General features: G+C 42.9%; 2 protein-coding genes across 4 annotated transcripts in view; both read left to right on the plus strand.

The window, feature by feature from the left end:
- The window catches only part of FLNB (filamin B), an 83322-nt gene extending 77827 nt beyond the window's left edge, over positions 1–5495 (plus strand). For all 3 annotated transcript variants that reach the window (XM_081851043.1, XM_081851044.1, XM_081851045.1), the window contains 4 exons: positions 971–1147; positions 2431–2649; positions 2847–3050; positions 3819–5495. In XM_081851043.1, coding sequence (XP_081707169.1) covers positions 971–1147; positions 2431–2649; positions 2847–3050; positions 3819–4006 — 788 coding nt within the window. In that variant the 3' untranslated portion in view covers positions 4007–5495. The remainder of the gene's footprint in view (positions 1–970; positions 1148–2430; positions 2650–2846; positions 3051–3818) is intronic.
- Positions 5496–7652: 2157 nt separating this feature from the next.
- LOC309335885 (protein SPMIP1) lies at positions 7653–12302 on the plus strand. Its single transcript, XM_081851156.1, has 2 exons — positions 7653–8384; positions 10478–12302. Exons 1-2 carry the CDS (start codon positions 7928–7930, stop codon positions 10594–10596), a joined length of 576 nt encoding a protein of 191 aa, XP_081707282.1. The 5' UTR covers positions 7653–7927; the 3' UTR covers positions 10597–12302.
- The last annotated feature ends 2428 nt before the right edge of the window (positions 12303–14730 follow it).

The raw sequence follows: 14730 nt of genomic DNA on the forward strand, positions 1-14730 counted from the left end.
TTTTAAGGCTAATTGGCATGTGCACTTTACCACAACCCCAGTTGTTGTTTATGCAGAGAGAAAGTCCTCCTGTGAACAGAGGTGTGCATGAGGTTGCATGTGCTAATAGCTCAGTTGAATGGCTGCATATGCATCTTTCTGCACATTAGAGAGATTGCTTCACAACTTTTAGCTAAATTGTGGACCAAGGAAAAGTTATAATCCTACATAGGGCAGGTACCTTCCTCAACCTCAGCCCTTCAGATGTTTTGAGACTACATTTCCCATCAACCCTGACCACTGGTCCTGTTAGCTAGGGATCATGGGAGTTGTAGGCCAAAAACATCTAAAGGGCCGAGGTTGAGGAAGCCTGCTGTAGATATTTCAACTCTAGCTACCTGAAATGGCTCCTGTCTTTCCATCCTGCCCTATACATTTTCATTAACTCTTTCTCCCCTCATCCTTCACTTTTGAAAATACATGGTATACCTATAGGCTGATTCCAACAGGGTCTCATCTGATGCTGGTGCCAATTTGTTTAAATTGGCCTTACATTTTTGATAGCCATTTCTAGCTACTTTTAACCATGCAGATTTACCATTCTAGTATTCTATGTTTCCTAGACAGTTTTCAGACTAGTCACTGATTAAAAGGAACAAGCTATACTCAATTGTGCTATAATTATAATATTTGCTGTATAATAAAGAAATGCAGTTTTCTACCGGTGCAAGTGGATAACCATTTTGCAGCACACTGGTGGTTAAAGGATTAAGAACGGATTTTAAAGTGACAGCTCCAACTCCTATGCATGTTCTCCACATGAGGATTGCATTTCAGAGGCTTTGCTTCTCCTCAGGCATATTCCATGTGCCACCTTCCCATGGCCCAGACATGGCAGTCATAGAAATAGTTTTAGATGCTGTGTGCTCTGCTTTTTAACATCAAGTTCTCAACCTAAATTTATGATGATTTGCCTGTATATGTATTGCAGATAAATACGCTGTTCGGTTCATCCCGCGTGAAAACGGCATTCATTCTATTGATGTGAAGTTCAACGGTAGCCATGTGGTAGGCAGTCCTTTTAAAGTTAGAGTTGGGGAACCAGGTCAAGCAGATAGCCCAGCTCTTGTCACCGCCTATGGGCCAGGCCTTGAGAGTGGCGTGACAGGTGAGTGGTTTCCTCTTTCTGCGTTAGAATTCTGAAAAATAGGATGGTCTTGACCCAGAGATTGCCTTTGTCTCACTAGCTAACACTCTTCTGTCTGGTGTGTACAATTGGGCTATACCTTTAATAGGCTCAGCCAATACGTTTTGAAATGGGTGGTGGTCTCGGTTCATTTCAGTTAAAACAGGGAAAAGCTAATATGCAAGAAAATGCAGAAATAGATGCTGAACTGATTTGAACAATTCAGTTTAGCAGTTTATCACACAGTCACATCATTCCTGTCCATTGGTCATGTTGGCTGGGGTTGTTGGGAGTTCCACAACATCAGTTTGGGGGGGGGGCACAGGCTCTCCATCTCTGGCCTGTGTAGTTTTCAGTGGGTCACATGGGAGTAGTGCTTGTTTATATCTCCCGAGGCCCTTGGAGGGAGAGATTAACTGAAATTCGACAGATGAGTTGTCAGTATTACCGGCAACATACCCATTCGCCAGCGCTGATGCTTAACATTTTGGGCTGGGTCCTTGCTATTGATCAAGCTGTAATGGATTCCACACAGCCAAACATTACTTACTGATGGTCTGGCTGCACTTAGGACTCAGCTATACAGCTGCAAATAAAACATTGTACAATGTGACACTAGATGGCAATGGTGAACCTTATGGAAAATTCAATGTATTTTTAAAAACGCTTTAAAGGAAAGCATTTTCAGAACGTTTTATATGTGTGTAGATTCCACCTTAGAAGAAGCATTCATCAGTCATTCTGGGTTTTGTTTTACTTTTTGCTTGTCTTCACACACTTGCCCAGGCATCCCCAACCTTCAGCCTTCCAGATGTTTTGGACTACAATTCCCATCATCCCTGACCACTGCTCCTGTTAGCTAGGGATCATGGGAGTTGTAGGCCAAAACATCTAAAGGGCCGCAGGTTGGGGGTACCTGCACTTGCCTGTGCAGCAGCATGGGAAAGTGTGAAATTTGTGATCACAAGCCATCAAAGAAAGGGCTGCTTTTATTAGTAGGTGGGACAAGTTTTTTCTAAATCTTTTGGAGTATTTGCTTTTTTGATGGATTAGTGGTCATGACTCACTTTGGGTATTTCTTGAGAAAGTGGTCTGGTTTTTTGTTTTTTTTTAATTAAAAAAATACACAATTTGCAATGGCAAATTGTTGCGGGGTGGGAGGCTGTATCCATGACATATACTTGGCAAACAAGATTGCTGCATGAAAGTGTGAAGTGACAAACAGTCTTGGAACTCATGCTTCCTATTTCTCCTTTGCTTTCCAGGGTTACAATCGGCATTTACTATAGACACCACCAAAGCAGGCCCTGGAACCCTTGCTGTTACAATCGAGGGGCCGTCAAAGGTGAAAATGGATTGTCAAGAAGCTCTGGAGGGCTACCATGTAATGTACACACCTATGGCCCCAGGGAACTACTTAATTGGAATTAAATATGGAGGGCCCAATCACATAGCGGGCAGCCCTTTCAAAGCAAAAGTGACAGGTAAGACTCTGAGCCAATATTACCTACCTGGTTGTGTTCTCAGTGGGAGGGTGGGTGCAGAGAGATGGACTATCCCAAGGTGGCACAGTGTCTGACTTGACTGGCATCTAGTTGACGGTAGCTATTGAGCTCTTGAACTTAACAGCAGGGGTACTGCCACACTGTTTAAACTGTGCTCTGGTTATCTTGCTCTGTAGGCCAGCGGCTGGTTAGCCCAGGTGTGTCCAATGAAACATCCTCCATCATGGTGGAATCTGTGACCAGGTCAACAACGGATACCTGCTATAGTGCCATTCCCAGATCTTCATCTGATGCAAGCAGAGTGATCTCCACGGGAGCAGGGCTCTCTAGAGCTTTCGTGGGCCAGAAAAACACATTTTCTGTCGACTGCAGCAAAGCTGGTAACTTCCTTTTTTAAAAAAATAATAATAAATATGGGTTTCTATTACTGGTCCAGTGACCAAAGACCTGAGCTTCTCCACCTTGTAAGTGTCCACTAAATCTTTAGTGCCTCTTTCGCCCCAGAGAAAAGTATTCAGTTGCCATTGGCAGTGGAATGTTGGATCTCCCACCGCTTTACAAAGCATTTAAGAGCATCTAAAGCAGGCTTTCCCAAACTTGGGTCTCCCGCCTGTTATTGGACTACAACTCCCATCTTCCCTAGCTAGCAGGTCAGGGATCATGGGATTTGTGTTCCAAAAACAGCTGGAGACGCAAGTTTGGGAAAACCTGATCTAAAGATGAACAGCTAAGACAAGAACTAGAATTCTTTGTCTTGCACAGGAGTCAGCAAGGTTTACTTGATGAATTTTGCCCCGTGCTTTTTCTCTGCAGAAATAGCTTGCCCTGCAAATAGCATTATCCTCCATGAGCAGCATGCTATTAAAGACTACTGACCGTAATGGCTGTGTTCCACTGTGGGAGGCAGTATGTCTCTGGACCCAAGTACGGGACTTTCAAATGGGGAAAGTGCTGTGAATTCAGATTCTGCATCCCAACTTCCCATAGGCACCTGTTTGGCGAAAAACAGGGCGCTGGGTTAAGTGAACCTTTGGCCTGATCTAGCAAGGCTCTTAACTTTGAGTCTGATTGGTCAAAATATTTAGGAAAGCTGGATTGGAGCTGCTTGAATTTGGGGTGTGGTAGTAACGCTCTTCATTCTGCCTTAGGTTCAAATATGTTGTTAGTTGGTGTCCATGGACCTACAACTCCTTGTGAAGAAGTATCTGTGAAACACCTTGGGAACCAACAGTATGGTGTAAAGTACGTCGTCAAGGAGAAGGGTGACTATATCCTAGCCGTGAAGTGGGGTGAAGAACACATTCCTGGAAGCCCCTTCCACGTTACAGTTCCCTAAGTTTGTATGGTTTCAAAACATTCAGCTCTGTTCAAGTGAAATCTGAACAATTCAATACTGTGAGCATTCCTGTGAGAAACAGAGTATACCTTCATGTATACAGAACACATTTTTTAATGCACCCCAACTTAAATTCTGCAACTTTTTAAAAGTGTTCTATTTGTCTTAAGCATCCCTCCTATACAAATGTAAACCAATGTACCTTTCGGATCGATATGCAATCATGTAACAAGGTCACTATCCTTTTTTTGTGGATTTTAGAATTTACATGTTAAACTGGAATTTGTGTTTGATAATTGGGTAGCTTAAACTACTGACTTTTGATGGACATTTTTTAGACTGGAAACTTTTTAAATTTAGCTGTAGAAAATCACTTTGGCTATTGCCAGTTAAAGTTCTTCTGTAAAGAAAATGAGGTAAAACTGGTACTTACTGTGCCTTTTGTATACTTGATTTTTTTAAAAAAAACGTAACATTGAAAACTCTCAAGCGTTACAGCTAAACACTAAAACACCATAACAGAAAGCTTGGCTGTTTACATTAGCAGAAAATGAAAACTGCAAGGGGTATCAAACTGTTCCTGGAAGTCTTTGCCTCTTTTGCTGTGTACAGTTACGATGCTAGCTTACTTTAACCATGATTGTTGTGATTGACGGGATGCCAAATTAGCTGATATTCTGCCACAGGTGCGTTTTGCTGGGTGCTTGGTCGGTTGTGTGACACACAGTAGGTGCAACATGCAGGAACTCAGTTTCTCCCAAGAGTTACCTACTTGTTTCTGCACTCAGTGTAAAATTCATGCTTGTGCAGCTCACACCTTGGCTGTGCTAGAAGGACGTTTATCTCCAGCACACGAGGCTCTTAGTTGAGTAACAAAAAGTAGCTTCTGACTTGCTCATCGTGTCCCTGATCATGATGATGTGAAAACTAGCCTAGTCAGTCAGACAATATTAAGTGTACCTCTGAATGTTTCTGCTAATGGTGCGAGTTTATTGAGCCTGTTCATGCACAAAGTGTTTATCCCCTTCATTGTTTTGGGATAAGGGAATGAGCACGCGGCCATTCCAGATTTCAAAAGACATTCCAGGTATGCAACTAATGGTTACTACAAAACTGTGGCTTTTAGCAGATTCTCTTTCTCAAAGAGCTTTAAATGTGCCTAATGGAAGAAGAGACTTGATGGAAATTTGTTCCCTCTGTTTAGAGAAAGATTTCTACTTGGTCAGCTTTATTTTTGTAGTAGTATGTCAGTGCACTAAGTCTGAGCACAGCTTCTTGGAGGAGGAGCTTGAGTAACAAGACATCCTTTTTTTTCTTTTCTTTTTTTACTGTGCTGTGTGCCTTAATGTGAACTGCTCACTACATTGTAAACTATAAGGAAAAGCAGAATAAACTGGAATAATTGCAAGATTGTAATATTGTATCCCATAACTTATTAAAAACCATGAATGTTGGCTTCATGAAATAAAATGTGCATGTTAAAAACAAACTCAGGTGGGCTTCTAAGTATTTTTTTTGGTTTTGCCATGACTCATGTCTGTCTAAATGGACCAACTTGTATTGTATCTGCATCAAATATCATTCCTGCTGGTGGTTTTTGTTTGGAAACTGAAACTTTGAAATAGCATAAGGCAACAAAGTGCCTTACAATAGTACGGAGATCTTGAACATGGACCATAATTGGCAGTGGTAAAAGCAGATGTGGTCTTTCGTTCATCATGCATGATTTTAAGCATACAGGCTCCCTAGCTCTCAAGACTGTCTCTGTGGCTGAGTTAGGTATGCTTTGTCTTTTCCACAGATTTTTACACTAAATATTCTAGGTCTTGTGCTGTGAAAACAAGCTAGCCCTTGGTCAAGTATTTAGCTCTTAAGCCTCCTACTTGTTTGCATGGCTCTGCCGAAGTCTACCCCTAATCCCTAAAATCATTTGGTTCTTGCCATGCCATTGAAAGGCACTCTGGAGATAGGAATTTTGGGGAGGGGGTGTAGTTCAGTGGTAGAGTATACACTTTGCATTCAGAGGAACCCAGGTTCAAATCCTGGCTTCTCCAAATAAAGACCAGGTAGCAAATTATGTAAAATGCTTCTTTTTTCAGAGCTGCTGTCAGTTGACCGTAGCCAGCTTTCCCCTAACCCAGTGCCTTCCTGTTTTTTGGACTACCAACTCATATGCACCCCAGTTATCATGGCCAATGGTTGGGATGGTGGGAGCTGGTAATCCAAAACATTGGGAGGGCACCAGGTTGAAAAAGTCTGAGCTGTGTTGACATGGAAGCAGCTCATCAGCATTTTATTCAGGAGTTTTTCCAACCTGCTCTGGAAATGCCAGGAATGGAACCCAAGATTTCTGCTTGCATAGAATGCACCCTTCTTCTGAACTATGGGTGATGGGGACAGTGTATGTGGAATTTATCAGTCTTTGTAACTAGTGCTACCATCGAACCAGAAGTAATGATTGCTGTTTTTGTTTTGTTTGCAATGTTCTTTTTTCGGTGCTAATATTCTTCCACTGTGGCCCTAGCTTAAAAGGGCTGTGCCATGTTTTCTAATAGATGTCAGATTCTCACATCTGTGGGCAGTTAATAGCTAGAGCTACATACAAAAGCTTTCACTGTTTTCCATGCCACTCCTAGGCACACACCACAGTTTCAAAGTTCAGTGTTATGAATTTCTTCAGAATATTCTCTCTCCTCTTTATATTAGTTTACTCACTATGTACTCTTTGAAACTTGGGTGGAGGCCTGGCATTTGAATCTTATAATTTATGGCTTAACTCCAGAGGTCTAAAACTTTCCCATTTCTTTATGGGTGTGGTAGTTCTTGCATTGCGATGAAAGCATTAGAGGAGGAAACCAAATGGCTGGCATGGAGTTCATCTCTATACAGCTGCCTTACCCATCTCTGTTACAAATGCTTTTGATTCTGTTATTTTAAGATGTTTTGCTTTTAAAGGGCAACTGCTCAAATTAAGACCATGGGACAAGAAAGATAGAGGGAGTACCTTTGCATGCATTTTAATTTCCTCTCTGTAGCTGTGTGCTATATACATTTCTCTGAAAAAGATTTATCCCCCTACTGTGCTACCTTTCAGCTATCACTATGACTACTGCGTTGTAAGGCAGGGGGCTTTTAAGAAGGTGTTTGAATTCTTTGTGTAACACACAGAGAGCCAGTCAAACCTTGCCTGCTTTGGGGCTGTATTACGCACCCAAACCCCAGGGTGGGTTTTGAGCAAGGGCACACAGCCAGTTTTGTGGTTTCAGAGAGAGAAATCACAGGCACCACATGGAATGGTAGCCAATCTAACTTTTTGTGGCTTCCGCTGAGTTTGGCTTTGATTTTCTTTGGGTTGAGTCCAATGCAACTTAAAATTGGGGAAATGAAGATTGGCAAATCTCCTGCTTGCTTGTGCACAACTTGCATTCAAGATGGACTGCTAACTTCCAACCAAGTGTTTTTGTTAAATCACTATTTGTGTGCATGTGCACACACTCGTGTGTGTCTCGGGTGTAAATATTCTGTAGTCAGCAAAAGTGGGAAGGGTGAGGAGGGCAAGGTTATTCTTTATTTTCAGTTTGATTTACGAGCTCTGCAGTTACAAAGCCCCAACTAAGTTGTAAGATAACTAATTCCACCTGTCGGGCAATTGTAGCTGCAAAGAAGCCCACCTAAGGTTTTCAACATTTCACCAAAAACAAACCCTTCCAATGCAGCTTTATGCCTTGTAGTCACCTAGTTGCAGGAGGTGTGTGTGTTAGTGGGAGAGCGAGAGCGCACACAGGCCCTGTTCAGAGGCTGTAATTTGAGAATAGCTTCACTGGCCCTTTTGTGTATGTTTCCTTGGACACCAGAGGCAGGAAGTAACATTTGCCGAGCACACGGTGGTCACCACACAGACTCTGCCATCTCTCTGGGGCTATGAGGGGCCTGCTGACCACGCGGGAGCAAGATGGCTGGAGGGAGCTTATTAACAAGGAGGCCACCTGCAGGGTCAACTGGAAGGCAAAATACGGTCACAAATACCCCAGGCGGGTGACTGACTATGGGGTCGCCAAAAGGAAGTGTTTCTTGCCTGCCATCTGCCCTCCTGAGAAGAGTGCAAGCTCCCTCCGGTGTCAAGAAGTAACTCTGCAAAAAGAGGACAGGCGGCAGCTGTCAGGGAAGGAGGAGAAGCAGGAGGAGGAAGGCCCAAGCCTTCAGGAGCCTCTTCCCGAGATGAGGGTTCCCACACCACAGACAACTCAGCTGCTATACCAGGGCTTTTCCCATGAAGGCAAAGGGAGGCATCACTACCTCAAACAGAGGAAGATGAAGAGCCCTGAGGAGAAATTCTGCTACCCAGTGCTGTCGTCGTGGGAATATGGCTGGCGCTTAGGTAAGAGTAATGAACCAGTAATGGCTATTGCAAGGATCCCAGAGCATGAGAGGCATGCAGTAGGCTTAAGAGAATGCTTCACCAGGGACGACGAAATATTTCAAGTTGCTTCTGCCTCCCCCGCTTTAATTGTCTTTGTGAGGGGAAATTATTAGGGTGGAATGCAGTGTAGCGCTGTCTGTTGTTGTCCATATGTAATCTCCCCCGCCATGACATGCTTAAATTTGTTGTAGGACTTCCCCTAATCTCTAGCAGATTTGGGAAGGCACAGGGCACTAACAGGATGTGTCCCTGACAGCTGTCTGTCTTTCCTTATGCACACATGCCAGCTCCTGAACAGTTTTAAATATGGTGGCCCACTTACACATTGGCAAAAAACCCGAGGAAATGTATCTCCTCAAAAGAGGCCAGAAATCAGCGCAGTATTTAGCATAATGTAATTTATATGTTTGCAAATTTGACAATAATTAGTATAGGTCAAATGGGAAGACTGACCAGGTATCAGTTGTTGATTGACAACTCCATTGACGTCTGTCTCTTTTGGAGCAGACTGTTCTTCAGTAGAGGACTGTCCTCTGGAAAGTAGGCCACATGGTCACCCTCCCTTTTAAGCTTTGTTCAGAAATGCATTTTTGAGGCGCAGGAGCTAAATTGTGCCTTCCGCTTGCTCTAGTTGCCCTATGCCTGCCTTTCTATCTGTTACCACTTAGCAGCCTTCCTATTCCATTCTGCATAAGCCCCCAGCAAACCACTGAATTGCCAGCTACGCATTATTCCGTGAGTCACGGTGACAGAAGCCAATCTAGTTCTGTATGCCAGAGTCTGAATAATGTTTCATTTGCTTACATGGTGACTTTGCTCTGAGCGTAAGTGTTAAGAAGAAATACAAAACAGTAAGAACTAAATAAAGTGAAGCGCAAGCTGGTGGTGTTTGCCTGGGATGACGCCACCTTTACAGGACCCACTTCAGAGTCCAAATCCCCACGCAGTGATGAACCTTTGGTCAGGCACCATCTTTCAGCCTAACCTGCCTCAGAGGGTGGTTGCGAGGATAAAATGGAAGGAGGGGGAAGCCACATTTAAGCTCCTTGGAGGAAATGACTGCCTGCCTGCCCCCTGAATGGTAGAAATTAGGCAGGTAAAGCTTTTAAGATAAAATGAGGGCAAGGGTGCACCTGTTGAATTTCTGTATAGTCTGCTGCTTTTACAGACAGGGAAAAAGTTTGCTATCATCTAAGCCAGGCATAGGCAAACTCTGCCCTCCAGATGTTTTGGGACTACAACTCCCATCATCCCTAGCTAACAGGACCAGTGGTCAGGGATGATGGGAGTTGTAGTCCCAAAACATCTGGAGGGCCAAGTGTGCTTATGCCTGAGCTAAGCATTTATATCTTTTATTAATGGTGGAACTAAGCTGCTGTTTTGTGCATTATTGTTTTATGGAGCAGAGTTTTGTTCAGTGGGAGCTATAAAGCACTGCAGCTCTTCAGATCTATCAGCCTCATTCCAAAAGACCCAAACAGGTTTTAGTGCTTTCTCCTTCAGTTAAGAGCACATGTTGGCTTTAGCCAATTGTAAACGCAGGCAACTGAACGATAATCTTGGTCATTTGATTGCCCTTTTTACCCATTGTTGTCTTTTTAATTGTATATATTGCTTGTTTTATGTTGCTATGGCCGTTGGCTAATGCGAGTAAAGTTTATCTATCTATCTATCATCTATCTATCTATCTATCTATCTATCTATCTATCTATCATCTATCTATCTATCTATCTATCTATCTATCTATCTATCTATCTATCTACAGCATAGGCAGAACTACCTGGGCAGCCCTGGCAAGGCGATGTAGTCATCACAGCTACAGGTGGTGAACTCATGATGATTTGTATGGCAGTCAGTTAAATGCCTGGTGATGATTTCACCAAATCCAGGAAATGGATGACAGGCTTATACTGCTCCTTGCTTATCAGTTTACAAATTGTGACTGTTCTGTAAGGGAATCTGAAAATCACATCATGTGGCAGCTGGCATTCTGCTTTAGGTTATCTTAGGCATGCAAATTTTAACGCACAATTACACATTTATTTTTCCAGGAGACGTGGTTAAGGACATGAGGACACCAATCCATGGCAAATCCCGAATTGTAAAGGATACTTTCTACTTCAAAAATGGAATCTTCTATCATCCATCAAAAACTGACAAGCTGTCATGAATATTATTGCTAACTGACATGTGGAAATGTTTGTGCAATGTTGCCTAGCATGGATATTTGTTGTGGTATTGGATCAGACAACCCTCTATAATTACTTCCCTCCATAATTACTCCATTAGGTTTAGAACTTGCTTCTAGCCTTCCTTTCCCTGTAGCCTGTAGCACTGCTTCTTGTGTAATAGATGCACAGCACCTATCATTCTGGCAGAGTAACTTACTGGGTTCTGTGTCAAGGATGTGTACACCACCTTGCATACATTTGGGACCAGAGTCTGATTTAGAGCCAATTAATTCATATGGCTGTTGTGATGTTTCTTGTGGTAGTTTCCTTTTGTGGTGACACCTTGAAAGAAGACCTGCCATAGGCTGATTTTTTTTTAAGCACCTATCACAGTTTATACCAAGATGAAATTAGAGAACTGCTTTGAAATTCAAAAAGGGTGCAGGTTTGTAACAAAAACTTTTGTGACAAAGTATTCCCAGTTCTCCAGGTAGTGGATCTATGAAAGACCTTTGACTGAGGCCTTGGAGGGCAACTGGCAGTCAGAGTAAACAGTATAGGACTAGATGGACCAAGTCTGATCCATTAGTGATTGGGTACATTATCGTATTCTTCCCTGGAGGTTGTGTGAGCTGTTGTATCGGTTCTTAGTCGTGGGGTGAAGTACCACAATGACTTTACTATTTTCACTCATGGGAGCGAACCCATCATTCACTTGTATAATAAAGGTAGACCATGAGGAATTTATAGCCGCAATTATGTGTATGTCAGACATGGGTATGCTGATCAGCTGATCAGTCATGGAGACAACGAACTATTGGTGAGCAAAAATTCACAGGGCACAGCCCTCGGAGATGGGTAGCTCTGTGGTTTTTGCTATTTTTCCTAGAGCTCTTCAGGCATGGATGTGAATGACTTGTGAGAGTACCCTGGTTTCTTCAAAAGATCATGTGAGAAAGCCATGCTTTGTTGTGTGTCATATCCACTGCAAAGCTCAGATTGAGCAGGAAATCGATCCATGAGCCAAGGTTGCTGCCTGCAGGGGACAGAGGCCCCCAAGTGAGGTGAACCTGGGGCTACCAGAATACCCTTGTTTTTCTAAGAGTTATTTTCAGATACATGATTCCCCACTCCATAGAATAGTCATGACTGCCTCAGAATGCCCCTTGTTTCGAAAGCTTTTTGCTGACAGGCCTCCATTGCTCTCAACTGCTGTGTTACAGCCAGGAGAGTGAACAAAAGCTCTGTTGTTACTCGCAGCTCGAACAAGCCTGGCTGAAAAACATGAGATTTAAGATTAAAATGGGGGTTTGTGTGGGTGCTCATGCTTTTAAGGGTGCATAAGGCAGGCATGCTTTTCACAGTTGTCTCCACAGCTATGACATACAAGTATTTTATATGAAAATTGAGATACCCGAAAAATTGAAGGTGCTCCCTGGAGCCAAGACAAACTGTGCTGCTGCAACTCACAGCTTGTGTTACCCTCATTCTATATACACTCATACAATGGACTTTGTAACTTCAGCTACTCTCCCTATTTGATCCGGAACCAGGGTGGTGATAATTTTTCTTTCTTTCTTGGCTTTGTTTGCTTGAGAAGTCGAAGAGATCCAGTGACTCACTGCTCCACAGAGACCACTTGACTAGAACAAAATAGCATAAAACAAAAGAGCTGCAAAATAAATTTAGTGAATGGAACCATAAATTTATGTGTGCTAATGTATCTAAAAGGTGGCTCTTTTTCAAGTATACGTGAATAATTTCATAGTATCTTATGTCTCACTTGACTGAAATTTGATAGTAACATGAAATATACTTTCAGTGTTGTGATTTACTACAGGAATGTTGTCCAATGGGCCAGCAGGGAATAAGGGATGAAAATTTCAGTCCATGTGTGATATATATTGCTGATATTTTATCTGCTCTCAGTAAAGCCACAACTTAGTCCTGCGATTCAGCTTATGCCGATCCATGGACTGAATAACAGGCTGCGTCTAGACCAGGCACCCCCAAACTCGGCCCTCCAGCTGTTTTGGGACTACAACTCTGATCATCCCTAGCTAACAGGACCAGTGGTCAGGGCTGATGGGAATTGTAGTCCCAAAACAGCTGGAGGGCTGAGTTTGGGGGTGCCTGGTCTAGACCAATACTTACTCCATTTCATTTTGGTTTTAGGCTTCACCATCTCTTTGCATTTCTCTGGACAGGGCTCAGGATGGATAGCAGTATGATAATTATTCTACACCCTCCCTGACTAGCAAATAACAATTTAATAAAAACATCTTCCGGATGGTGTATATATGGATGTAGGAAGCTGCCTGAATTCAGATCACTGGTCCATCTAGCTGAGTATTCTCTGCACTGGCTGGCAGCAACTTTCCAGGGTTTCAGACGCTACTTTTTTCTAGCTGTACCTGGAGATGTCAGAGATTGAACATGGGAATTTCTGCATGCAAAGCAGAAGTTCTACCACTGAGCTATGGCCCTTTCTCATGCTTGGCCATTGGAAATCTCTTCCCCTAAAGACTCGCTTCCTCTAAAGACCCCTAAAGTTAAGGAAAAGCCACAGGGAGCCCCCTCTTTCTGTGCAAAGTCAGTGAACTTAAGAGAACACATCAATTTCTGGGAAGGCAAGTGTAGGATTTTATTTTCCCCTGCAATTTCTATATGTGCATACACATGAAGGATGAATGAATGATTCACAGGAAGACCCACAACCACCACACAAGCAAATCAGGATTAACACTGTCATATAACTGCCCTGCGAACGAAGTGGAACAAAAGCAGGATGAATGTCCAATAAGCCGGTTGTCTGAATGAGCCCCACATCTGAAACTGCATGGCTTGCCTTCTGTGGTTATGTTACCATAGGCAGCATTTCAGCTAGGAAATGACATCTACATTACACATAGATTTTGTATTTGAGAGTGCAATATTATTTTGATGATGGCAAATAAACAAGATGATCTGTAAGTTAAGCACAACTTTCTTTGGAGATCCCTTCAGAAATACGGACCAAGGAGGAAGCAGCATGATGGGTCCAAACTATTTTTTGGCATCCTAACCTACAGTGAGCCATCTATTTTAAAAGGTTATCAAAATAGTTTCACTGAAACTTGCTTGCTTATTTGTTTTATCTTCCCAGAATTGGTAGTATTTCCTGCCCAGGAATTTTTAAGCAGAAGCAGGCCTTTATATCAAATCCTGCAATTAATTTGTCTAATTAGTTTACATAGAAGCTATAGCAAATAGGCTTTTTAGTATTTTAGCCTCATTTTATAAAATAGCACATGCATGAACATTTAGAGGTGAGGGCTTGAAGCTGTGCTAATTTGTACAGGAGGAAGGGCGTTGTGAAGAGTCACTAGTAGAATGACAGGAGTGTTGTCTTTGGATGTGGTTAGCCAGATTTTAAATCCCCCTTTAGCTATGAAGCTGCATGGGAGGCTTAGAAATCAGACTAGTCAGGAAGCCAGAGAAGAAAAACAGCAAGAGGAAACTCCTGACTCTGTCCAGACACAACTAAGCCTAGTGCCACCTAGTGACTAAAGGTTATATTCAAAGAAGGGCTAAGTCACGTCCCTATTAGTGCAAGGATTTCTGCTTGAACTACAAAACTCACCCTGTGTGCCCCTTAAATTTGTTCTAGGGGTTCTGCCAACACCCTGGAGCAGATCTGGGGAGGGGGTGGGGGGTGGGGAGAGGGGGAAAGTCCCACTGCCCAAATAGATACCCATGCACTGTAGAGACACATTTATTGCAGACCACCCTACAAAAATAGAATATACAGTGGTCCCTCCAGTTGTGGACGGGATCCTTTCCGGAGCTCCAGTCAGACCTTGAGGTTTCTGCAGCTGGAGGTGCCGCTTCTGCGCACGTGCGTGGCACGAAAAAGAGCTGCTGTGCATGCGCACATGGCGAAACCTGGAAATATACTTCTGGGTTTGCCGCGTGCGTATCCCGAAGGATACGCAAGAAGAGGTGCATGTAAGTAAAGGTACCACTGTAATCCCCACCATGAGGTTTACAGTGAGTTTGTAATTTGAAAGTAAAACCTATAGTCTAGAACGCTCATACACAATTAAAAACAAACAAACCACTATTCTCTCCTGTGTTAACAATGATCAAATATT

The sequence above is a fragment of the Podarcis erhardii genome, assembly GCF_964252035.2.
Source record: "Podarcis erhardii genome assembly, chromosome: 2".
In the NCBI taxonomy this organism is placed as follows: domain Eukaryota; kingdom Metazoa; phylum Chordata; class Lepidosauria; order Squamata; family Lacertidae; genus Podarcis; species Podarcis erhardii.

Coding starts and splice junctions, on each gene's coding strand:
- LOC309335885 (XM_081851156.1), top strand. CDS start 7,928: ATGAGGGGCCTGCTGACCACGCGGGAGCAAGATGGCTGGAGGGAGCTT. Junction 8,385..10,477: donor GGAATATGGCTGGCGCTTAG/GTAAGAGTAATG, acceptor TTATTTTTCCAG/GAGACGTGGTTAAGGACATG.